The 26535-nt window shown below is 41.7% G+C and overlaps 1 protein-coding gene and 2 pseudogenes across 2 annotated transcripts in view; 2 read left to right on the top strand and 1 right to left on the bottom strand.

The window, feature by feature from the left end:
- Positions 1–1233: 1233 nt before the first annotated feature.
- Positions 1234–26535, bottom strand: part of LOC147333735 (butyrophilin-like protein 2) — a 39944-nt gene continuing 14642 nt past the window's right edge. Inside the window, exons 2-8 of one of the 2 annotated variants that reach the window (XM_086268766.1) lie at positions 25315–25653; positions 25043–25141; positions 19195–19521; positions 13248–13574; positions 2011–2331; positions 1402–1725; positions 1234–1325 (exon numbers count right to left, since the gene is read on the bottom strand). In XM_086268766.1, the coding sequence (XP_086124892.1) occupies positions 1234–1325; positions 1402–1725; positions 2011–2331; positions 13248–13574; positions 19195–19521; positions 25043–25141; positions 25315–25653 (1829 nt within the window). The remainder of the gene's footprint in view (positions 1326–1401; positions 1726–2010; positions 2332–13247; positions 13575–19194; positions 19522–25042; positions 25142–25314; positions 25654–26535) is intronic. The other variant, XM_086268775.1, reaches the window with a different exon arrangement.
- On the top strand, positions 6959–8035 carry LOC147333737 (histone H1 pseudogene; annotated as a pseudogene).
- Positions 15509–16621, top strand: LOC147333736 (uncharacterized; annotated as a pseudogene).

The raw sequence follows: 26535 nt of genomic DNA, 5'->3' as shown, positions 1-26535 counted from the left end.
AATTTTCAGGTGGTTCGGTGGTTAGCACTGTTGCCTCACACACTCACAGCAAGAATGTCCTGATTTCCTCCGTCAGGGTCTTTCTGTGTGGAGTTGGGGTCTCTACAGGTACTTCAGCTTCCTCCCAACAGTTGAAAGACATTCAGTTAGTGGGACTAGGTAATTGGAAACTCTGGTGTGAATGGTTGTCTATGTGTTAGCTCTGCGACAGACTGGAACTGTACAGGGTGTACTCTGCCTCTTCCCCTAAGAAAGCTGGGATAGGCTCCAGCCCCCCTGTCACCCTGAAGAGGATGGACGGAAATCGATTTTATCTTGAAAACGAAATTTTTGCCAGAAACTTGAGAATCTCACCTTAAAGCTCACAAAATTATTTCCACACCACCACCACAAACAGCAAATGAAAGGAGGTAACTGGATTCTGCACACATGTAAACATAAAGTGCGTATTGGTCACCTAACCTAACGCCATGGACACGCCGTCGGGGCTGAAAGCCGACATCTCACAGATTCTGATGCTGCAGGTTTTGTAACTCTTTGACCAAAATTTGCTGAACCAGCAGCAAAAGAAGATGAAAACTCCACTTCACATTTGATAAACATCAGCATTAATTTGCTCTATTTGCTTACTTATTGCCGCTCAGTTAAAAGTCTGAAATTCAAACAAATGTCAAATGTCTCATTTTTCCACCAAATCATTACATGGAAGTTTTTTAACACTGGAAGGAAAAGTGAAGGAAGTCAGTTTTTAAAGTTTCATGTCACTTGCTCACCATATCTCCTCTTATCACCACTCATTAGAAACATTTATTTATTTGAAGATGCAGTTAGCTGCTGACACGCTGATGATGCTCAGTAAATCTGATCTTTGTATCTTTTTTTTTTCGGGATTTATTTGACAGGGACAGTGTTCATGTTCATGGACATCAGGATAAAAACAGAAGATGGAAACCTGCCAGATTTCAGCTAAACTGCTCATTTCCATTACCACAGAGGATCCACCTGTGCTTCCTCTCCTCTCTCCTCCACCTGTTACAGTGAGGGAACGTCCTCCATGATGGAGGAGCTGCTGGAAAGTGCTGAGAGTTTCCTCCAGAGTGAGACCTCTGTCACAGTTCAGAGGATCTACGGCAGCAGAGACCTTCATGGACACTAAAAGTCTCAAACACACAACAACAACATCACACTGACTCCACTCTGACATCACTGATCAATAATCAAAGAACACACAGATCAAACTAATTGATCAGCCATCAGAGGAGTCGGATCAATGGAGCTGCTTCTGTTCCTGATGTCCCCTGTTTGATCCTGGACCTGAACTCTCCCTGCAGAGGAGACACAACACAGTCAGACAGGGAAATACAGACGTGAACATGAAGAGAGAGAGAGACAGACAGATACCTCTGACTTTCAGCAGCAAAGTTTTCACCCTGATCCAGACGTCCTTGCTGTTGATACCACACTCGTATCTCCCACTGTCCCATTCTGTGGGGTGTTTCAGGGTCAGACTGAGGTCTCCAGTTTTCAGCAGGTCTTCATTCATCTTCGTTCGGTCTCTGTAAACCTGGTGCTGTTTGTGAGGCTGGTCAGAGCCGTTCTCATACACGTGGACCTTGTTATTGATTTGGTCCTTCCAAACCACCGTAGCATCTTCAGGCAGGTTTTGTGTGGTTTTGAAGGGCAGCTGGACAGACTCCGCCCCCTCCTCCACCTCCACCTGACAGACTGAGAGGACAACGAACACAACATGAGCTGTACAAAGTGTGATTGTGATTCGTTACTGGTCAATATTAGAGCTACTACTTTCTTGTACGGAGGCCATTTTGGGCCTTACGTAACATCTGTTTTTAGTCTTGAATGTAGTTGAAACTTTTGTAATTTCCATTGTGATAAATAACAGTTAGAGAGTCATGCATTAAATGGAGCATCAAAGTAAATTTTTTTTGCATTGATGTCAGGGCAGTCTGTTCTTAGTGACATACAAGGAAAAAAGTAAACAATGGTTCAAACCTTTGGGTTTAAGCAGCAGTGGTTTTGCTCTGAAAATGTCTCCATTCCTCCAAACTTCACAGATGAAAGCTCCACCGTCACAGTCTGTGGGATGTTTCAGGGTCAGACTGAGGTCTCCAGTTTTCAACAGGTCTTCATTCATCTTCGTTCGGTCTCTGTAAACCTGGTGCTGCTCTTTAAGCTGGTCAGAGCCATTCTGATACATGTGGACCATTCTGGATTTCCCGTCCTTCCAGACCACTATAGCGTCTTCAAGCAGACCTGTGGTATTGAAGGGCAGCTGGAGAGAGTCCACCCCATCCTCCACCTCCACTTGGGGGACTGAGAGGACATCAAACACAAAATTAAAAGTGATAACCAGATAAGCTTTTCACTGTTATCCACTTTCTTGAATACAAATGTGGAATAAACTGCTGAACCACTCCAAAACATTCATTTAGAAACAAAGAGAGAAGACGTCACACATACAAGGATAATTTGGATTCTTTGGACAATCTTTGGACTCAGGCGCAGACTGAGAAAGCACGGTTCAAACATTTCTTTATTAATCACACTGTTGGTGTGCCTGTGGGATCACCAGGTACTTGTAGCTGTCCTCTATGTCTACGCTGTTGCCTTCACCCTGGGTCTATACACCTGAATCAAAGGATTAGTTCATTACCAGGCCTCTGGCGAACTGCAAGACATGTTGAGGAGGTAATTTAGCCATTTGAATCAGCTGTGTTGGATCATGGACACATCTAAAAACTGCAGGACACCGGCCCTCGAGGCCTGAAGTTGGCGACCCCTGCTCTCAAGGGTGGCTGGTTGCTCGGCTTAACCACGTGACTTCTGAGTTGGAGAAGGAAGTCCCGATTTGGCGTCCGCAATACCGTCACAGACCTGAGGCAGAGGAGGGTATGGCGGAGACCATAGAGGGCTTATTGAAGGTAAGGGTGTTAGCACCCTCAACCCTAAGCCTGGTTCTGCCAGAGGTTTCTTCTTGTTAAAAGGGAGTTTTTCCTTCCCACTGTCGCCAAAGTGCTTGCTCGTAGAGGGTCATATGATTGTTGGGTTTTTCTTTGTATCTGTAATTGGTAAGAGTGATTAATCAGGCTGTGGGAGGTTCTGATGCCGGGGCAGACCACATGATGCCACTTTTGAGAACCAGGAAGGGTCAATCCACTGATATTATGTTTGATGACTTGCAGTAGTGTTGGTCTACCATGGGGGGAGACCAAAAGAGGAGATGTTGGAATGATCTTACCTGAAGTGCTTTATTACTGTGCCTTTTATTAATCTCATATTATTCAAAACTGCCATATGATCATATAGAAGTAGTGTTGAGTGGACACAACCCTAAATAATAAAGGCATTAGAATACGTGTCCTTCAGTCATAGACTCTCACCCATATTTGCCTGTAGAGCAGTAGATAAGAGGGAACCATCTTGTAGTCGATAGTTACTGAAATGCTGTTGTTTAGACTAGAATGGGGTGCCCGGGAATAAAACTGTCAGGTGCGCGTCACCATTTTGAGATCTGCAGCAACGTGTCATGCAGGACGCATCTCCCTTCTAGAAGTAATGTTAAAAAAAAAATAAAGTGTTAAATGGTCTACTGAGCAGTGTTTTGCCTTCCATCGGATGCCTCTGAGGAATCAAAAGAACTCGGTGAAGTGTTGATATTTGGAGTGCTCAGAGTAGAGATGCTACTCCTCCACATCGAAAGGAGGAAATCACAAAAAGTTGGTCGTGTTCATCTGGACATAGGGTTTTCAGTGGGAGAAATGTTTTGTCAGTCATCCAAGTGTCTTCTCAGCTGACTGCAGTTCTCCCCATCGAGAGTACCTTTGCACAATGACTGAAACTAGCACCACTGAATGAACAATAGGCTGGGGGGGGGGGGTCAGTTTTTGACCATTAATATGCAAATTGTCATGACCACTGATCTACGACCATTGATCAATGACTACTCATCAATGACCATGGGTTAAATGCAGAGGAACTATTTCCCTATGGGGACTAACACACACACACACTATTCACAGAGATTTGGGGATTGGCTGCAATCACAGCATTGAAAGATGTACCATTGGGATGTTACATCTTTCTCCACTTGTGTTCCAATTACTGAAGTGTTGGAGGTAGTTCATAAAAGATTACAGGATGACCCCAATACCATCAACAGAATCACTCTCATTACTAACCAAGTGTGTTTGCTCTTGGAACTGTCTTAATTCCACCTATTTCACATACAAGGGTCAGTACTACTGGCAGAAACATGGGTATACCATGGGTTCTTCATTTTCATCCATTGTGTCCAACTTGTGGAAAAAGTGGAAAAGGGGGGTTTATTATACTGCCCTGGAACAACACCAAGTGATTAGTTGAGGTACGTGAATAACATCTAGGTAAAATCTAAACCTGAGGATGTACCACAATTCACTGATTATATTAACCTGGTGGACCTACACAAATTCACCAGGGAGGATATGAAAAGTAGCAGGTTAGCCTTCTTAGACTGTGAGATTTCCATCAGTAATGGGGGACATTTAAAAGTTGATATGTACCATAAACCACCACATATGGTTCATTGTATAAGGTTTGACTCTCATCACCCAGTGGAGCACAAACTGGATGTCATCAGGATGGCGCCCACACAAACTGTTAGATTTGTATTGTTGATTGTCATTTATGCTTAGAAATATTTACTTATATATGCTTAGAGTTTTGTAATTAGTTGTAGATTGGTAGAGGTTTTGATCCTTGATAGTCTGCAAACTTTGTGTGTATTAGACAGCACTTTGGGAGCATGAGAGGTCATACCGTGTCTTATTGTTTTATGGTAGGATTAACGTAGCTACGTCTGTTCTAGTCTAAGTGCTCTTTGTTTAGATGAACTGCAGGACTTCCTCACCGTGTTATCTAGGATGAACCATCTAGGGTGAGGGGGAGGCCACCCTCTTCCTGACCAAGGATGTTTAACCCTTTGATCAGCAACACACACACACACACACACACACACACACACACACACACACACACACACAGGCAAGGTACTCTTTGTTTGTATGTAGACGTCGTATGTTAATGAACCTATGCATATTCATGTAACCTCAATAAAAGGGCAGTGTTACAGGAGGACGGACGAGACCAACTGGAGTCAAGCGGTTGTCCGGTTCTCTCCCGTGCACGAGTAACATGAAGAACTTTGCCTATTTGTGTCTTGCTTAGCAGTGTAATTATATTGTCTTAACGTTCCAGCGAATAGGTTTATGCTACAAACCTAACATTAATTGGTCCTTCGATGCCGGAGCCCTGGAATCGCATTCACCGAGGGGAGGAGAGGCACGCTGAAAGTCTGACGTCAGCCAGGAAGTTCCTGTGGATTCGCGGTCTGTCTTTTCTCCTCGATGAATGACGGTCGGCGGGATTCGGGCTGATATTACACTCTAAGCAACGCCAAGTAAGTTTAAAGAGGCCGACTCTATAACCGTGTCGTTGTGCAGTCTCCGCCACTGTGTGAGGCGTTGAGAAGAGGCCGACTCTATAACCGTGTCGTTGTGCAGTCTCCGCCACTGTGTGAGGCGTTGAGAAGAGGCCGACTCTATAACCGTGTCGTTGTGCAGTCTCCGCCACTGTGTGAGGCGTTGAGAAGAGGCCGACTCTATAACCGTGTCGTTGTGCAGTCTCCGCCACTGTGTGAGGCGTTGAGAAGTTCGCTACTTTGTGTAGCGATACCCGGGTTCCTTGCTACTTTGTGGAGCAAGAGGTTCCTCGCTACTTTGTGTGGCTAGAGGTGAGTTCTCCGCCGCTTTGTGGGACGTTGAGAAGTTCCGCGGGGTCCAGACTGTGCTGGACGATAGGCCTATTTTGTGTTGTTTTTGTTGTCGTTGTCATTGTTGTCATCGTTGTTGTTGTTGTGTGAGTGTGTGCGGAGCAGAACATGTGGTCTGTGACACCGACTGTTGTTGTTATCATGGGTTTCCTAAGCAACCAGGAGTGTGTGGAAAAGGCCAGCCACATCAGCAGCTGTGCTCTGGTGGGTGGCTTTCCCCCCACCCCTTCCTGACACAAAATGTTAACAGCCTGTGTGCCAGACCATGGACGTAATTGAGGTGGATAGTTGTTAAAAGTAATCTACATTAAGCTTGTGGTTGCTTAAATTCAGTACAATGACATGTGAGGTGAAGTGATATAGATAAATATTTAAACTAATGAAGTGCATAGAGGCACTTGACCTGTGTGGAAGACTGTCGTCTTATTATGAGCCATTGTTGAGATATAGAGCACATCTGTGAAAACAACTAATATGCTCAACCCTGTATGAAACATCTAAAAGTACATGATGGAGAAGCTGAGTTGAATATGAAAGTGTAAGACTTTGCCGCTGTGGGCAGAGCAACTACTGTGTGATGTTGCGTTGCAGTTTTTTTTTTCTTCTGAGCTGATGAGCAGGCTACACATTATCAGATCGAGAGCTGTCTGAGAACTACTCTAAGAGAGGGAAACAGCGCTATGATAACTGTGATAACTGGAGTGTGCAACGTTTCCATGAGCAGTTTTCCTGCATCTTGACTTGTGTGTAGAGTGTTCATAACATCAGCATCATGTTTTTGATTATTTGTTTGTTGGGTTGAAAAATAGTTAAATAAACTGGTGATCACATTTACGGATCACCATGGCACATATCATCAGCCATGTGATTTATTTTTGCAGATGACAAAGTGAGTGTGAATGTGTCTGACATCACAGTGTTTTTGTGCACTGTGCAAGAGTAATTGCCTTTGATTGTGAGTGACAGCGGTGATTTTGCAGGTCACCAGCTATTGTAAATAAAAAAAAAAAAAAAAGAGTGAATAAGAGGGAGAATTTATATTGTAGAAAAAAAAAAAAATCATAGGAAAAAGGTTTTGTGTTGATCAACCAAAAAAACATCTACAATTTCATTTTCTGCTTTTAAGAAAAGACTGTTCACATAAACACAGAGAGAGAGAGAGATGTGTGTTGATTAAGCAGTGATGATAATAATGAAATGTCTTAGTTTGTCACTTTCAGGTGAAAAGCAGACCTGAATCAATTTTCCACATGCAGCGGTCGGAAGAAAGTTATAGTTTAACATCATTGGAAACATGCAGGCCAAGTTTCTGGCTGACTTATTTACAGTGCCATGTGTTTCTCAACCTCACAAGCGAGCTCACTCCTCCCTGAAGATAAGGAATGCAGCTCCATGATAAAGAGACAGCAGCAAGTCCTGAGCACAAAAAGTCCCAGCAAAGCAGCAGCAATGTGGATAAACAGCAGCAGCAGAAGAAAGCAAACCCATCTCCCTGTCTGATTGGATGAATTCCACGGAGGGGCGAGCAAGATGGCGGTGGCAGCATGTTGAAATGCTCAAAAAGGACTGAGTGACTCGGGCAAGCCACATGCGGCTAGCGACATGAAAGAAATGGACCCTTCATGATGCGTTCAACGTGCCAGCGCTGTGGTGGGAAAGGCTCCATCATAAACACGCCCTGCGCCGAGGTTCAGGCCAAGAAGAAGAAGACGATGACTTCCAAGCCCAAGAAGGTCAGCCTCAGCGTGGGCGAGCTGATTGTGAAAGCCGTGGCCGCTTCCAAGGAGCGCAACGGCCTGTCCGTGGCCGCCCTCAAGAAGGCTCTGGCTGCCGGAGGCTACGATGTGGACAAGAACAAGGCCCGTGTCAAGACCGCCATCAAGAGTCTGGTGGCGAAGGGCACTCTGGTGCAGACCAAGGGCACCGGGGCCTCCGGATCCTTCAAGATGAACAGGGTTACTGAGACCAAAGCTAAGACGCCCGCCGCGGCCAAAGCCAAGAAACCGGCAGCAGCTGCTAAGAAGTCGCCCAGGAAGGCAGCAGCAGCAGCACTTCAGCCACTAGCACGAAGTCAACCGCATCAGAGGACAATAGTGAGAGTGGCTGTGACTTCACTGTGCATGTGAAGAAAACGTTTGAGGAGAACTGAACAGTTGGAGTTTGACATTTGCCACCTGTGGAGTAAAATGGCAAGAAGAGACAGTGGAACACAGGACAAAGCTGAAGGAGAACTGCCGGCTGTTGGACTGTTGAAGAGTGAGAGGACAACAGAGTGAGAAGACTAGGTGAGAACACATAGGAATTATTTAATGTGGGAAATCAAAATTTGGGTTAGCAAACCTGGGGAAAAGAAAACTGACTGCTTAAGTTGGAAAATTGAGACGGAATCTGAAACATTGCGAAAATAGAAATATATACAAAATCACACACACACAAGCAGAACATGCATTAACCCTACTAACAATTCCAAACACAAAATGACTCATGAAGACTCATAGCACATTAGTTAAGAAATGATTAAATAATAGCAGAGAAGTGTGTAGGAAAGGCAGCTTTAAGAACATGCTCTGCTGGATATGCAGTTCCACAGACATGCATTAGACCTGCCTAATAACACAAACACATGTAATGAAAATTAGCTTGTTATCTTTCATCAGTGTTACAATAGTGTCAATTTAGCAGACACTTGTTATCAAATGCTGAATTTATCCTAAAGAAAAAAAATTGACTCTCCAAGTTGCAGGACAACAATTTAACTTTTGTGAGAAAAAAGATCCTGGTTTGACCAACCAGTGATCAGACAATAAATTTAGTTGTTAAAATGGTAAAGTGGGAGAAGCTTCCTGCTTGATTGAGGCAGCACATGTAATTTACTGTATGAGGGAAATTGTCTTTTGTGATACTATTTTGAACATGCTTTTCTGTCGTCCTGTCAACTTAGTGGGTTAATAGCTGATATGCAAATTAGTTGATTGGTTTTAGATTAATGAAAGGTGACTGAATTCTAGTATGAGTGAATGAGATGTGTTGGAGTTGTTGTGTGTTGAGTGGAGACTCTAAAACACTGAGTTTCCTGCTTTGATGTGCGAGTGAATCCTGTATTTAGATACACAACTCTGAATACGTCAGAACAGACTGTTTTGTGAAGTGCATGACAGCATGTCACATGTTTTATGATGAAGGGAAAAAGGAAAACTGAATAAAATAGATCTGTGGCCTAAATGAGTGAAGAGCACAGACCTGGTAATTAAACTCATAGCTAATAAGACATTAGGATTATGTTGTGTGTTGTGCAGCTGATGGTTGATTTGGAGTGAATCTAGCTGATGATTTTTCTTTTGTTGTGAAGTTGAGCCTGCCGATTAGTATGATGGTATGATAAACCATGCTAATGGTATGATTTACCCTCCTGAGATGAGGAGCTTGTGTCATGACTTAACAAGGCCTTTTTATTTTGATACTTTCACAGTGCACTGAAAGTTTTGTTTGATAATCTCTGTTCTTTAAGCAGATCTGCACGTCGGGAATTAAAAGCGCTACACGTCGTCGAGAAAATTGTGCCAAGTGAGTTCTCCACATTTAAATGGACTCTGGAGAAAGCCACTTATTTGGGACAATTATTAAATGACAGTCCCAGTCCAAAAGGATTCAGCGATGTAATCCAAACTAAAGTTCTTCTTTTTCTTTTTGAAATGACGTCATTTTGCTGAGAGTGGAAACTAAATGCGACGATAGGTTCCACTATCAGCAAAGAAAGAAAGAATGAATGCATGAATGAGTGAGTGAAAGGAAAACAAACTGACTGACTGGTAAAAGCTGACAAAAGCTGACAAGACTTTACTGATGTAACACGACTGTGTGAAGTTGACCCCCGCCTGGCAGGGGTGCAGATGAGTCTGTGTGTGCTTCCCTTTACAGGAGCAGAAAGATGACAGCAACACTCGAGGTTGCGTGATGATTTAACATTTTAAATGCCATTTTCTGTGTCTGTGAATTTACTATGTGTGCGTCATTCACTAGCTTGTGTGCTCACAGAGATATCTGTGACAAAGTATGCATACGCCTGCGCAAGCGCTAACATTTGCATTTTCGTTTTTACAGCATTACGGTTCTTCATGTGTTTGATCATGTGATTTATAGGAATACTGGCTAATGTTTCTCTACTACAAGATTTCTGGGTTTATGTGTGAAGAAAACTGTAGTTACAGGCATATGTTGATGGAGAAATTAATGTAGTTTGAGACATACTGTGATGAGACCAGTGTTACTTTTTCCACAGCGAGTGTTAACTTTATGGTGTTTTATGGCACCTCTGGAATGTGGATGGCCGACGCCTGCCCACCAGGATGGTCAATGTGTATTGCTAATGTTTGTTTTTCTGAGACTGCATTTAGAAGAATCAGCTGAAGCGGACAAGTGACATGAGTAAAACGAATAAGAGATTACGGTATTTATGGAATAGTTTATTATGGGCTCATTTGCTGGCCACTTTTGAACCCATAATAATAATATATGAGTGGAGTGACTTTGCTTAAGAGAAGTCACTGATTACATTAATGTTAACAGAGTACATGGGATAATCCATGTCTGAGGTGAATTAGGGTAATAGTTGTAGTTACTGATTTGAGAAAACCTGCACATGACACTTGTCTTGCTGATGTTGAATGCTTATTACTCTTATGATACAATTGTTTACAGGTATGAAGTTTGATTTCACTTCCAGATTTTGCTTTCCAGGCCGTGATGGTGTGTATGCAGGCTCCTGGGAGAGCCAGGTGTTAAGCAAACTTAATATGCAACACACGCTAACATCTTTTATTGCAGGGTTACGGAGCTACTCCAGAGGAGATGCCCTGATGTTGCCTGGGACATGATCTAGCTAATCTTTTTCTTTAAGACAGGGATCCAGGTTTGGTGAGTTGACGCATGGGAATGTCCATGCGTCAAGAGGTGGAGTGCAAGGATTAACATTAAACAATGTTTACTATTATTGTTGCAGTGATTTGTGTGATTAGCCGTTTTATTTACAAATATTAAACCTATGCAAGTGGTGCATCCATGTTCAGATGAGGCTTTGATGGCCTATAAGTGAAGTTCACTGAACTAAAGAATGTGGTTTGATGATTGTTGACATGCTCTCCAAATAGAAGTTTTTCTTCTTAGCAAGGGAATACAGGTGCAGCAGTAATCTCCTGAGAAATCTTCAGAGGCCCAGTGAGAAGCGTGAACCATTCCAGGCATAGCTGACAGCCAGGCAGTGGTTGAGGTCAAAGGTCAAGCTGGTTGGGGCCCATCATGAGATCAGACCTTGGAGCCACAGCAAGGACCATGAAACTGCCTGCAAAATAGAGGAGAGGATCGTCCACAAGATGGGAGCTGAGGCCAGGAGAGAGGCTTCAGGAGGATCAGAGATCATCTTCAGCACAGCAGACATCACACAGAGAGCTGTGCTACTGAGCTTCCAGGAGATTTTAAATAAAATGAAAGATTCAATATTGACGCTGAGGAAGACAACTAAGGTGTACGACGTGCTCTGCCTTAAACCTTCAGCAGCGTTGGAACATGAAAACTCGTGGGATGAGGGGAGCGTGCCAAGCTCCATCGACAGCGCAGAAGGAGTTCGGGGATGACATCATGATTCTATGAAAGCACAGGAACCAGAAGCTATGGTGGTGATGACAGCAGTTTCCTATGAACATCACCTAACGCTGTGCCACTGTACTGTGCATACGATGACACTCTGAAGGCTGCTGGGATCATAACAGCAGTAAGACAACCGAACCCTGCACCCTTTCCACAGAGGTGTTTCTCTGCAGAGCGTGGACAATTAAGGAGTCATAAATATCCCCCTCACAAGACGAAGGTCTGAAGTCAGGTGATGGGGGCTGGTAAGAGGCCATAAAACTAGAGTGCTGAGAGGTCTGCAGCTTGGAAATAGCTGAGACCCATGTTGACGAACAACAAAACCAACTGGTATGTTTGAATGTCTATTCTACATACATTTGGACTCTGGTCCTATGGACAGTGATGGAAACAACTGGAAGAGACATTCATGACGCCCTGCAGAGCTTAAACCACTCTGCAGAGAGACATGTGATGTGCACACCCGGAGGAAGCACCACCAAGCTGAGATGTTTTTGAAAATGTTACTTTTTTAGTTTCACTATTAAATTAACAATTTCTTTGGTTGCTCGTAAGATGCAGTTTGCCATAAGATGAGCTCAATGAATGGGGTAACTGCTAATACATTTATTAAACTGTGTACCTTTCAGTAATTTAGGGTGATTTGACATATGCTGAGTATAAAAAGGTTTGCATTGAAACTGTCAGACATGAGGTATTCATACCTGGGAACTTTTCAAGCATAAAGGTCAAAAAGGGGGGAAATGTTAGATTTGTATTGTTGATTGTCATTTATGCTTAGAAATATTTACTTATATATGCTTAGAGTTTTGTAATTAGTTGTAGATTGGTAGAGGTTTTGATCCTTGATAGTCTGCAAACTTTGTGTGTATTAGACAGCACTTTGGGAGCATGAGAGGTCATACCGTGTCTTATTGTTTTATGGTAGGATTAACGTAGCTACGTCTGTTCTAGTCTAAGTGCTCTTTGTTTAGATGAACTGCAGGACTTCCTCACCGTGTTATCTAGGATGAACCATCTAGGGTGAGGGGGAGGCCACCCTCTTCCTGACCAAGGATGTTTAACCCTTTGATCAGCAACACACACACACACACACACACACACACACACACACACAGGCAAGGTACTCTTTGTTTGTATGTAGACGTCGTATGTTAATGAACCTATGCATATTCATGTAACCTCAATAAAAGGGCAGTGTTACAGGAGGACGGACGAGACCAACTGGAGTCAAGCGGTTGTCCGGTTCTCTCCCGTGCACGAGTAACATGAAGAACTTTGCCTATTTGTGTCTTGCTTAGCAGTGTAATTATATTGTCTTAACGTTCCAGCGAATAGGTTTATGCTACAAACCTAACATTAATACAAAGCAGGAGATGAAGCATCACTGAATATGTTTCCAAACCAACTTCCTTCCAACCCGAAGACAGAAAAATATGGTAAAGCATGTGATGAATAGCATGCTGACTCAATCATTTCTGCATGTTTCCTCATGTTACAGAGGAGGAGAAGATCCAAAGAGGAGGCAGGGGGAGAGGCTCAGGAACAGTTAGGATCAGAGACTTTGAGCCATCATGGACTCCCACTGTGGGGACTCTTAGTCTTGGTCTGTTCAATTAAACGTACAGTTGCTCCCCCTAAAAGTTTTGGCTTTTAGACAACGGCATCAAAGAATTTATATTATTTGAATGAACTGAAAAAAGATTCAAACTTAAAATGTTTAGAGAATAAACTCTTGCATGACCTCTGACCTTTGACCTGTATCTACAGCACTGACCTCTGACTTTCAGCTCCACTTGTTTCTTCAGCAGGATATTTCCCTCCCTGCTGTAGACGGTGCAGATGTAGCTGTCTGTATTCCAGCCTGTGGGATATTTCAGGGTCAGACTGAGGTCTCCAGTTTTCAGCAGGTCTTCATTCATCTTCGTTTGGTCTCTGTAAACCTGGTGCTGTTCTTCAGGCTGGTCAGAGCCGTTATGATAAACATAGACCATCCTGCTGCCTCTGTCCATCCACTCCACTTTAGCATCGTCAGGCAGGTGAAGTGTGGTATTGAAGGGCAGCTGGACAGATTCCACCCCTGAATCCACCACTACCCGGGTGACTGAGAGGACAACAAAGCACAACATGAGCTTGGATGGAGACATTTGTGTTGACTCTAACAGGCTGAATGCTGCTGCTTCACTGGGAGCTCACTGTTAGATAGAAAGTGGTCAGTGCGAAGAGGAGACGCAGCAGGAAGAGGAAGACAGACAGGAAGAAAGCAGTGAACAGTAGGGATGGGTATCGTTTAGGTTTTATCCGATACCGGTGCCAAACCGGTACTTTTGAAACGGTACCGGTGCTTAAACGGTGCTCAAACTGGTGCTTAAAGAATGGAGAACACAAAATTGGTCCAAAAACCTCTCATGTTCAGCTGTTTTTTTGTAAAAAGATAACAATGTTAGCCTTTTCTGCAGCTATGGGGCATATATGGCATCACTCTTGGCTGGAAGCAGTGCTTAAACAATGCAAAAAACACAAACTTTGTCCAAAAACCTCTCATGTTTAACTGTTTTCCACTTTTTCTTTGGTCATTTTAGCCTTTTTGGCCAGGGAGAAGGGAGTATCTGCCATCAAACAAGAAGACAGCCGCATGTACTGTAACTACGACGGTGTTTGCTAGTTCACCTTACATGCATTAATGTAATAACGTGGTTAGCCTACTCAACGTAAATTACACACGAACAACATTAAGCTACTCACGCAGAGAAGAACGGCTGCTGCTGCATCATCATCCATCATCATTTCTGCTACACTGGCAGGGCTAGGGGCCAGGACTCTCCTCTTCGGGTTTTTGGGGGATGTTGCTAACTCCAGGTCCGATAACAGGCACCACACCCGCAGTAGATGTGCACGGTGTGAGGTCTCGCAACAAGCTATCAAATACGGCGCATTTCTCGGCTTTTAAAAAGAACGCTATGCGTCGCCAGGTGTTTCATCGGATTTGAGGTGTTACCTCCTTTGACAGTATCACAGTATCAGCTTAAAGCACTTGTTGCAGGCTGCTGAGTTTGCATATTTTGCTGTGAAGTACAGCCAGACTTTTGACCGCTTTGCCTTGGGCATTTTAATCTGTAGCTCTGCTCTAAAAGAATGTACGTACCTGGGCCCGCCTACTATCCTCGGAAACGTAAAATGATTGGCTAGAATCTAAAGTGTATCACAGCTCAGGAAAAAAAGCACCGAAATGTGCGCTGCTTTTCGGTCTGGTTACTACCATTTATGTCAGAACCGGTGCGATACCGGTACCCATCACTAGTGAACAGACTGTTGGAGCTGCTGTTAGTGGGACAGGACTTTATTCAGTCTCTGAGGGCCAGATTTGACTTGATGAAGCAGAGAAACAAAGTCTGAGTGTTTCTATCACCAGAGATGGGCAGTAACACGTTACTTGTAACTTTACTTTTTGTAACTTTACATTACTTTTTTCCAAGTAATGAGTAAAGTAAGGGATTACAATTGTAAAAAAGTAATTAGATTATACTTACTTTCCCGTAAGCACGCTGCGTTACTGCATTACTAAACTATGATTTTGTTTGTGAGAGTGTCTCCTGACAATGACGCAAGCGGGTGCGACGGCTGTGGTAGCACGTCTGTAAATCAACAATAGAAAACATGGAGCGAGGGATAGAGTTCAATCGTGCAGCATTTAATACTTGGAAATACCGACATTGCTTTCAATTTGACTCTTTAAAGAGTGACAAAAACATAAGCGTTCATTGCACACTCTGCATCGGAAGAAAACTTCTTTCTACATCGAAAAATTCCACTTCCAACCTGAGCAAGCACCTAGCACACTGCCACAGGAATGTTAAATTAACAAAAAAAACCCAGGATCCCCCCACTGACATGACCGCTGTGGCTACCACATCTACTTCCACTGGGCAAACCTCAGATGAACCCACTCCTACTAAACAGGTTAAACTAGACGTAAGAGCGACAGGACTTAGTGTCGCTGAACTGAAGAAGCTCATCGCTGCCTATATTGTCGAGGACATGTTGCCAATTTCCACTGTAGACTCTGAATCATTCCGATGCATCGTAGAAAAAATACCAACTAAAAGTGATGTCAAGCTGCCCCAGAGAAAGTCATTTGTAAGATACCTTGAGAGAGAATATGATAAAATGAACTCTAACTTGAAAGCTACACTCGAAGAGGTAGAGTTTGTTTCCACCACTGCTGACATCTGGACAGTAAATAATAAACGTTTTATGGGTTCACTGGATTAATTCCACATTACAACGCAACAAGGCCGCCCTAGCATACAACAGAATTAGAGGCAGCCATACCTATGATGTAATTGGAGCAGAGATTGAAGAAATCCATTCATCATATGGACTACAAGGCAAAGTTATTGCCACTGTAACGGATAATGCATCCAATTTTGCCAAAGCATTCAGAGTATGTCAGCCCTGTCATTTGGAGTCTGAATCTGAAAATGAAGAAGGTAATGACGAGGAACTGACCTTTACTGATGTCAAGGAAGCTCTTTCAACCCCATCTGGTGATGCACAGTTTGGCCTCCCTCCACACTACAGATGTGCATCGCACACAATTAACTTGATTTTAACAAGCGATGTTGACAAGCATCTAAATTCCTATGGAGACACCAAGGCTGTATATAGGAGTAGCATTGCAAAATGTTCTGCTCTTTGGACTAAAGCAAGTCGATCAACATTAGCCTCTGAACAGGTAGAGGAAGTCAGCCAGAGGAAACTAATGGTACCGACATCCACAAGGTGGAATTCCCTGTATGAGGCCATTTCTAGAATCATCACAATTCCCTTGAATGATTTTAATCCCCTGTGTGTAAAGCTGGGAATCAAGTGACTTAATGAAAGGGAGTACCAGTTCTTGAAAGAGTACTGTACGGTGATGAAGCCCCTGACAGTGGCTCTCGACATCTTACAAGAGGATGAGTGCACCTATGGGGCTTTACTACCAACACTCACAAGCCTGAGGTCAAAGACGCTTGCCCTGACCTCTCTAGAATGACAGCCAACCTTCCAGATGTCATTGTAAAGGTAAGATTATTATTAATTGCTTTGGGTGGTTTTGTTAAATTTGTTATACCATTCAGAGTGGGTGGATGTTATACTTTGTTTTAAGCAGCGTGTAAAATTATTAAAATGATAGAATAAAAGACCAAGTATTTACCCCTTGTTAAATATCATAATAGTCGGCCTCATCACTGATGGGGACGACAAGGAGTACAGCTGACTGACTCAGGACTTTGTGGACTGGTGCCAGCTGAACTACCTCCAGATCAACGCCAGTAAAACCAAGAAGCTGGTGGTAGACTTCTGCAGGCACAAGCATCCTCCACTGCAACCACTGAACATCCAAGGTATCGGACATTGAGGCTGTGGACAGCTACAGGTACCTTGGTGTTCATCTGAACAACAAACTGGACTCATAATTCAGATGCCCTCTACAGGAAAGGGCAGAGCAGGCTGGACCTGCTGCGGAGACTCAGGTCGTTTGGAGTAGAGGGCCCACTCCTTCTATGACTCTGTGGTGGCTTCAGCCATCTTCTATGGTGTGGTCTGCTGGGGCGGCAGCATCTCTGCCGGGGACAGGAAGAGACTGAACAGGCTGATCAGAAGGGCCAGCTCTGTTCTAGGATGCCCTCTGGACCCAGTGGAGGTGGTGAGTGACAGGAGAATGGTGGCTAAGCTGTCATCCCTGTTGGACAACATCTCCCACCCCATGCAGGAGACTGTGACAGCACTGAGCAGCTCATTCAGTGGCTGCAGCACCCACGGTGTGGGACAGAGAGATTTTGCAGGTCTTTCCTCCCCACTGCTGTCAGACTCCACAACAAAGACTTTTGCAGCTGATCAAACCCTCACACGTGCAATAAGACTGCTATATGTGCAATTCTTGTACAATTCTTCTTCTGACGAAGTTGTACTTTTGTATTTTCTTACTCAGTTGTATATAGCATTTGTATTTCTATTTTATTCTATTGTATATATTATTTTATTCTATTCTATTTTATTCTAAGGTATATAGTATTTTATTTTATTTTATTGCATTCCAGTGTTTTCTAATTTCTGCTACATAACTTTGCACTTTTGCTGTAACAAAACAAATTTCCCACCTGTGGGACTAATAAAGGTCATCTTATCTTATCTTATCTTATCTTATCTTATCTTATCTTATCTTATCTTATCTTATCTTATCTTATATCAGGGATATTGATCATCATTAATCAAGAATATTAATCAAAATATCAACAAAAGCCTCAACCAAAATTAAATCTCATACAGTATTGATAATAGAAACATGTGCTAACACTTTTAGCAGGCTTAGAATCAGAATCAGAATCAGAATCAGAATACTTTATTGATCCCTGGGGGAAATTATTTTTTGTTATTTTTTGTTCTTACATGCTAACCCTACTTTTTAACTCACTGAGACCTATCGAAACACTTCAGATTAATCAAAAACAAGTATTTCCCTCACGGAAGTCTTTAAATGTCCTTTACTTGTCATTAAACTTGCTAACCTTAGTGAACAGAGCATTAGATAGTCTGAAGCTCTGTGCGGTTCGCTCGTGAACTGTACATGCTGCTTTCAAGTGCAGAGCAACAAACTACAGTGGAATCATGACTTGCGAATACCCCATTTAATGAAAAATTCAACTTACGAAGGCACTTGAATGCAATATCTCTGCCTGCGTTACGGCAAAATGCCGGCGTAACGAAATCCGCTGGCTCTGATTGGCTGAGCCCAGAATGCCCAGAATGCCTTCTGAATCATGTGACAACCCCTTAGCTTTTGTACTTGCGCTTCACTGTTCCACTTGAATGACGTATTGTTGTTGCAGTTAGTAATTAGCCTATAGCCTATTGTTCACTCAAAAGGCGTAATGGGTGCTTCGACTTACAAAAGACCCTCGGGAACGAATTAATTTTGTAAGTCAGGGTTCCACTGTATTTGAACTGATCTAACTTTATTAACACAGACAAAGATTTGTGGATCAGCTGCTGTTTGCTGCTATAGATATAATCCAGCTGATGTGGAGAACTACATGTGACACTGTGATGCAGCCATAAATCTGACTGATTTCTTTCCATTTTCAAAGGTTGATGCATCAGGTAAAGTCCTTAAAAAGCTTAGAAATAAAGAGAAAGGTTGGTTAAAGCAAAGAGAGGCACTGGCAGCCTTTAAGACACTAAACAAGAGAAACAGATCAGAGAACATCAGACTGAATAAGTGGAATAAAGTGAAACAGAGAACTAACGCTCCCTAAGAATGGAGCTGTCAGAGGAAGAGAGCAGCAAACTGAAAGACTCTGTTAGCTGCAGAGCTCTGAAACTTCACACAGCTTTGGATGATAACATGGAGAAAGGATGTGGAGATATGACTGATTATAGATGAGGACCAATGAAGGTTTTTACTGAGATTAGCTTAGCCTGTGTTTTAGCCACATGCTAAACAAACACATGTTCAGAAACTAGAAGATGTGACCTTTCAGATGAAGTCTCACACATGAACTTTGCTCCTACAGTTCATCTGCTGAAGCTTTTACATTTGGCTGGAAATCAAATAAAAACCAAAACAGCCACAAACATCAGACATACTAACACTGAGACATTATTGGATGGAGCCACTGAGACTGAACCACCATCATGAGTCTGACCTCTGACCTTTGACCTGTATCTACAGCACTGACCTCTGACAGTGAGATTCACTTGTTTCTTCATCAGGATGTTTCCCTCCCTGCTGTAGGCAGTGCAGGTGTAGGTGGAGTTGTCTCCATCTGTGGGCTGTTTCAGGGTCAGACTGAGGTCTCCAGGTTCCAGTAAGTTTCTCTTCATCTTTGTTCGGTTCTTGTATTTATCGTCCTGTTCTTCAGGCTGGTCAGAGCCGTTCTCATACATGTGGACCTTCCTGTTGTTTGCATCCTTCCACTCCACTTTAGCATCTTTAGGCAGACAAACTGTGGTTTTGCAGATCAGTTGGACAGACTCCACCTCTGAATTCACCCCCACCTTATAAACTGAGAGGACAACAAAGCACAACATGAGCTATAGTGAAGTTACTAATGTTCTCCTTATCACCTGTTATAGTGGACTTATTCCTGTGCTTGTCCTGTTAGACCTCAGTGTAGACCACAACATTTTACTGCAAACACTAGAACACACCAGAGTTATTAAAGGGAATTCACTGCAGTGATTTGAATCACATCTGATAGATTCCAGTTTGTTTATGTAAATGAGGAGTTTTCTTTGCACACAAAAATTATTCATACATTTATTTGATTACCATGCATATGCTATGCATTTGATTTTTATTTCTGATATCATTCAAATCAATCAGTTACAGGCATGTCTTAAGAAGATAAAGGCCTGGAGGACATCTAATTTCCTTCTTCCAAATTCTTTACATACTTGACCTTTATGTGAAATTAAACCCTACTGATTTATTTTTCACTAACATGTCCATATTGGTATTTTTGCAAATATCAGTGACCAATGTGTGATATCTGGCAGAACCACTAACCTGTATTTTTAATGTAAGCGTTTAAACAGTGAAATCCCTGAAATATGGAAATCTGTGTATTTTCCTTTGCTGAATGGATAATTCAGATGTTACCAACTACCAGTGTTGGGCGAGCTACTTTGAATACGTAACTAATTATAGTTACTAGTTACCTCTTCAAAAACAGTAACTGAGTTAGTAACTGAGTTACAATATTCTAAAAGTAATTAATTACTTGAAAAGTAACTATTGTGTTACTTTAAAAAAATGTTTAACCCTCTGGGTCCAGGGTATAATTGGCCATTTTTGACTACTTTTGATGTGACCTCTTCATTTCACCCTTAAAAACTATTTACTTTGCCTTGTTTGGTATCATCCTTTTCAACACAACCTCACATGCCTGAATTTACAGTCAGGTTTTCATTTAGATATACTGTATTAACACAGTTGATCTAAAATAAAAAAAAAATTAAAATCAGAGTAGAAAAAGTTATATTTTTTACTGTAACAACCACAAACATGTTTAATGAATCCTATTTCATAACTTTAAATGCAAATATAAATTGTCAGTTTTAAAATCATATGTACAAATTTTGCAAACAACAGTTATTTGCAGCCATTAACCTTTTACCCCTTTTTTAAATAACCATTTCAAACTATTTACAGAACAATCAGCTGTTCTGCATTCAATAAGATGCCACAAATTATCTGTGCCACTCCAAAAAATAATAATTTCTGTCCACTATAAAGGAGAACATCACAGCCTGATACCTGTTGACATGGTGCATTTTCCTCCCCCTATATTGTTTAACACGAATCTGGTTTCACGTGGCCTATCTACGGTGGCCCCTAGAGACAACTCATGTACAAACTCCAAAACACTTGCAAACTCCAAAACACAACGGAAGTGCTCCCGGACGCTAGGGGCAGTGTTGAGCTCGATTTACAAAATAAACGGCAAGTTTGTCTGTATGGGACGGTCTAGTCTCTGGCGAGCTTCCCAGGTTGCCTAGCAACCATGATACTAACCGCTGGAAACGTGTCATACAACTTGGTTTGACAGAAATGAAGGAGAACATATTTTGTTCATTTGTTTGTTTCTACAAGAGCTTTGTGTGATTTGATAAGTATCTGAGGCTGAGACCACAGGACAGCAAAACATGATTTTTGGGCTTGATTTCTGTGCTGAACAGTCATTTAAGATTAGCTAGTAAATAACAATTAGCTGATGTTGTTCATGAGACTAAAGTCATATCACTTTGGTAATGTAAATATAATATGGCCAATATTATAGTTATTATATTAATCATTATTAGCTATTACAGCAGTGAACATGAACTCTGTGTCAAATACTGAGCTTCAGTACAGATTCAAGTTGCAGTTATTTATATGTCTTATCACCTTAAATCTTCACTCAAAGACAAGTATCTTTGACAGTGCATATAAAGGTGTATCATATATAAGAGACAAATGTTGTTCCTTCAGTATGTTGCCATTACTAAATTTGGCTCATTGCTTACATATATTTATAAAAAGCAAATGTACAAGCTGTGATAACTGTGTCTGATAGAATGAAGAGTCGACTGATATATGAAATATTCCTTTATTGGGTGAGAAAATCAGACCATGTCATAACTGCTTTAAGTCATACAGAATAGACATCAGAGCCTTAAACAGGCTGACTTCTGCTAAATGGGTCAAACTGGGCAGAAAGTCTACAAACACATAACATCCTTATAGAATATGATGTAACACTATAGATCAACTTACCTCAGAATATATAAAGCATATAAACAATTACAGCAATATGATGCAACACACACAGCAGTGCTACTGATCCAAAATCCTCAAAGCTTCATAGAACTGAAACAAACATTTATTTTTAGCTCCATTCTGCTGCTGATACATACTTTAGGTTTCTGAACATTAAACTTGTTGCTGCCTTTCATAGTGTGTAACTTGAAGGCCCTGAGTACTTTCTCCCACACTGAAAACACTGGGATGATCACATTATTTGAACATTACCTAATAAGACTGATTCAGGACAGACAATTAGTTATGTTAAACTTTCCTAGCAGTCCTTCACAAACAGGGAACAGTCTGTCTATTCTCTCCATCTGTCAGCTGCTGCTGGCTCTTCCTCCTCCTCTTCCTCACACACTGCTGAGTTTGTCCTGGTGGATCATCAGGGGTGCAAAGCCTCACAGATGATGTGCAGCAGTGGGTCCCTCAGTCTGTCCTCACTCTGGACACTTGCAGTCGTCACACATGGAAATCAAATGTGTGATAAGCTGCAGGATTCAAACACAAGTGTAACTTATAAACACATGTTCATACTTTTATTCCACAATCAGAGAGAAAGAAACAGAGAGAGAGTGCAGGACAGACAGACAGGTGACAGTCTCAGGTGTACACACTGCTACAAACAGGAGGATTTAGTGTTTGTGTTATTACGAGTGCTAAACAAGAAGAGTTCCAGATGGTGCAGTGGACACATGTGTGACTGCTGTGATTAAAGCATCTTTCTTTCAGCTTAACGAGTGAACCGTCAGCTCGTTCAAACACACGTTAAAGTCCGTTTGGCTCGACACCACCGAACAGAGGCAGCAATATAACATAGCTAACATTAACAGTGCAGTGAATCCTGCTTGTGCCGTGATATTCAGGACTGCAAACAGAGCAGCATCACTGACTTTCAGCTTGTTGTGTTTGTGGATATATGACTGACTTTAATTATCCATAAAATCATCAGATTCTCTGTAAGATTAAGGTCGACTATCGAACGGCGTATAAAGGCTTTAAAACAAAGTAAACGCTGAAAGTTCAAACATCGCTAATGTCACATAACTTTGCCGGCATGTGGCCAACAGTAATGTTTTAATGTTTCTCATTATTAAACATTTGCACATAAATAAGTGACATAACATTCAGTACTTACTTTTGAAAGTTTACTCTTTGGCTGCTCCGCTTCCACTTCTTTGAAGTGTCTCCCAGTCCCAGTGCACTTGTTAGCATGTTTTGGTTCATGCAACTGGTCCGTCCGCTTATTGTCTCCCCAGAAACATTTCCGTTGTGTTGTGTGTGCTTTTGCAGCGTTTTTCTTTTTGCAGCGTTTTTCTTTTTGCAGCATTTTTCTTTTTGCAGCGTTTTTCTTTTTGCAGCATTTTTCTTTTTGCAGCGTTTTTCTTTTTGCAGCGTTTTTCTTTTTGCAGCATTTTTTCTTTTTGCAGCATTTTTCTTTTTGCAGCGTTTTTCTTTTCGCAGCATTTTTCTTTTTGCAGCATTTTTCTTTTTGCAGCGTTTTTCTTTTTGCAGCGTTTTTCTTTTTGCAGCATTTTTTCTTTTTGCAGCATTTTTCTTTTTGCAGCGTTTTTCTTTTCGCAGCATTTTTCTTTTTGCAGCATTTTTCTTTTTGCAGCGTTTTTCTTTTTGCAGCATTTTTCTTTTTGCAGGTGTTTTTCTTTTTGCAGCGTTTTTCTTTTTGCAGCGTTTTTCTTTTCGCAGCATTTTTCTTTTTGCAGCGTTTTTCTTTTTGCAGCATTTTTCTTTTTGCAGCGTTTTTCTTTTTGCAGCATTTTTCTTTTTGCAGCGTTTTTCTTTTTGCAGCGTTTTTCTTTTTGCAGCGTTTTTCTTTTTGCAGCATTTTTTCTTTTTGCAGCATTTTTCTTTTTGCAGCGTTTTTCTTTTCGCAGCATTTTTCTTTTTGCAGCATTTTTCTTTTTGCAGCGTTTTTCTTTTTGCAGCATTTTTCTTTTTGCAGGTGTTTTTCTTTTTGCAGCGTTTTTCTTTTTGCAGCGTTTTTCTTTTCGCAGCATTTTTCTTTTTGCAGCATTTTTCTTTTTGCAGCGTTTTTCTTTTTGCAGCATTTTTCTTTTCGCAGCATTTTTCTTTTAGCAGCATTTTTCTTTTTGCAGCATTTTTCTTTTTGCAGCATTTTTCTTTTTGCAGGTGTTTTTCTTTTTGCAGCGTTTTTCTTTTTGTAGCGTTTTTCTTTTCGCAGCGTTTTTCTTTTTGCAGCGTTTTTCTTTTTGCAGCATTTTTCTTTTTGCAGGTGTTTTTCTTTTTGCAGCGTTTTTCTTTTCGCAGCATTTTTCTTTTTGCAGCATTTTTCTTTTTGCAGCGTTTTTCTTTTCGCAGCATTTTTCTTTTCGCAGCATTTTTCTTTTTGCAGCATTTTTTCTTTTTGCAGCATTTTTCTTTTTGCAGGTGTTTTTCTTTTTGTAGGTGTTTTTCTTTTTGTAGGTGTTTTTCTTTTTGCAGCATTTTTCTTTTTGCAGCGTTTTTCAGCATTTTTCTTTTTGCAGCGTTTTTCTTTTTGCAGCGTTTTTCTTTTTGCAGCATTTTTCTTTTTGCAGCATTTTTCTTTTTGCAAGCATTTTTCTTTTTGCAGCATTTTTCTTTTTGCAGCATTTTTCTTTTTGCAGCATTTTTCTTTTTGCAAGTGTTTTCTGAAGTTGCAGTCCGTTTGACCTCTCAGGGCCACCGTAAAAAAAAAGGCTTTAGGATATAAGGTTTCCTGGAATAATCTATAAATTGAGCTAAAATTGTCAGAAACGAGAGAACAGCTCTTTTGGTCAGTGTTCTTGTTTTGGTCTGTTATTGCACACAACTCATACATTTGTGTTCACTGGTCTGTACAGAATATAGTATTTAAACATTCTGAATGAATATTGGTTCTTTACTTGTTATATTATTAGTGGTATTTGTTGTAACATCTTCTGCCCCCTGCTGGTCTCTCTTGGAAATATGAGAAACGAGTCTTTTGTCTGGATTAACTGCAAATAATGAAAGAACAGCTTGTCCACATGCAGCCTCTGTGTCAGATCAATGCAGTGAAGCACACACACTGTTTAGTAAAGTCATGTTGTGGAGCTGTTTCACTGATCAGTGACTGAGTCTGAAGGAGGTTTTCTGACTTCTGGAACAAACCTGGAAGTTTCTCTTCAGCTCTCTGTATCAGCTGTTTGTAACTCTCAACTCTTTCAGCTTCTGGAGCAAGTTTGTGTGAGCTCTACTTGTGTATAGTACGGGACACTCACCTGATTTATAATATTGACGGAAATAACATATGAGACTTCCAGAAACCAAAAGAAAAATCAGCAGAAGCAGGAGAGCTTTGGCCCAGGATGGAAACCGTTCTGTGAAGTTCAGAAAAACATGACCTTTGACCTCTGACTGAATGTGGTGATATATTTTATTGAACATACCTCAAGCTAATATTTTTTGAGTGAACATATTTATGCAGCAATAAAATAGTAAAGTTTTATCTGAGTGATGTCAGATGTATCTACAGCAGATGTTTGTTGCTGACCTTTGACCTGCAGCTGTACATCACTCCGACTCAGCTCATCTCCAAAGTCTCTGACGGAGCAGGTGTAGGTGGCGCTGTCAGACAGTTGGAGGTTGGTTAGGTTCAGGCTGAGGTCTCCAGTTTCCAGAGCGTCAGCCTTCATGGATGTTCGGCCGCTGTAACGCTGGTTTTGATCTTTCAGTTCGTCTCCTTGAAGCTGACGCTGGTGGACGGTTGGAGGACTGAGGTCGGAGCGACTCCACACCACTGTGGATTTAGTCAGATTAAAAGTGTCGACGTGACAGGGCAGGATGAACGTGTCCCCCTCATGCAGCTCCACAGCTGAGGCATGCTGGGAAACTGAGGACACACAGAAAGAGACTCCATGAGTCACTTTAAGGTGAAGATCAAGTTTAGACACATTTACAGAAACCAGGAGACAGAACGACAGAAACATTCAACATTTTAACAACTCATTAAAAAGAACACAGCGCAGATCAGAGGCAGGAAGTCCATCACATAAAAATGTCAAACTAAGTCCAAAGTCTGAAACAGTAAGAAGTTCTAACAACAACCCAACAAAGAACATTACCTCCTACGTTCTGTTCCTAACTACTGTGTACACCATGTGATAGTTGCTTGTTGTAGTTCTTATGTATTTGGTGACTTATTTGGAAAGACAGGGCGAGATGTTCTCAGCATTTGTTGGTAACTGGTGGGTCAAACCCGCAAACAAAAACTTTGTCTCTATCCTGTAACTGTTCGTCTCCAAAAGCTCAGGATTACAACCATAAATAACAAAAACCATGACAGTGTGTCAGGCGCGGATCAAGGTTTGTTTAAAGAAAATATCTTTCTGACACATGCACAACTGAAACCAGCTAACAGTATTCAGGCTCCGCCCACAGCACCACAATAGTCTCTACACAATGATTTCTATTACAGCCCAGGAACCTAATCTTCCCATTTATGACTCAGTTACAGATCTGACAGGTGTTTGGTGGTCCAGATGTCAAAGCACACCTAACATCTGGACCATGTATTATAGATCTGTGGCTGAACAGTGGAGACAGACATTAAAGTGGAAAATAACTCTTGTCTTGTTACGTCTAATTTCTCCCACTTGTGTTTTCCTCCTGTCTCAAATTCCCTGATTACTCCACTGTGTATTTAATCCCCATGTTTTCCTTTCCCTGGATCGTGTCATGTTGTCGCTATGCTGTATGTTTGTTTCGTGCTCCT

This window comes from Aulonocara sp. 'chitande type north' Nkhata Bay, linkage group LG3 (assembly GCF_057382095.1).
Source record: "Aulonocara sp. 'chitande type north' Nkhata Bay isolate Kocher_YH1m ecotype deep benthic linkage group LG3, A_spYH_male_GT1.1, whole genome shotgun sequence".
Classification (NCBI taxonomy): domain Eukaryota; kingdom Metazoa; phylum Chordata; class Actinopteri; order Cichliformes; family Cichlidae; genus Aulonocara; species Aulonocara sp. 'chitande type north' Nkhata Bay.
This window is presented reverse-complemented; position numbering and strand designations above follow the sequence as displayed.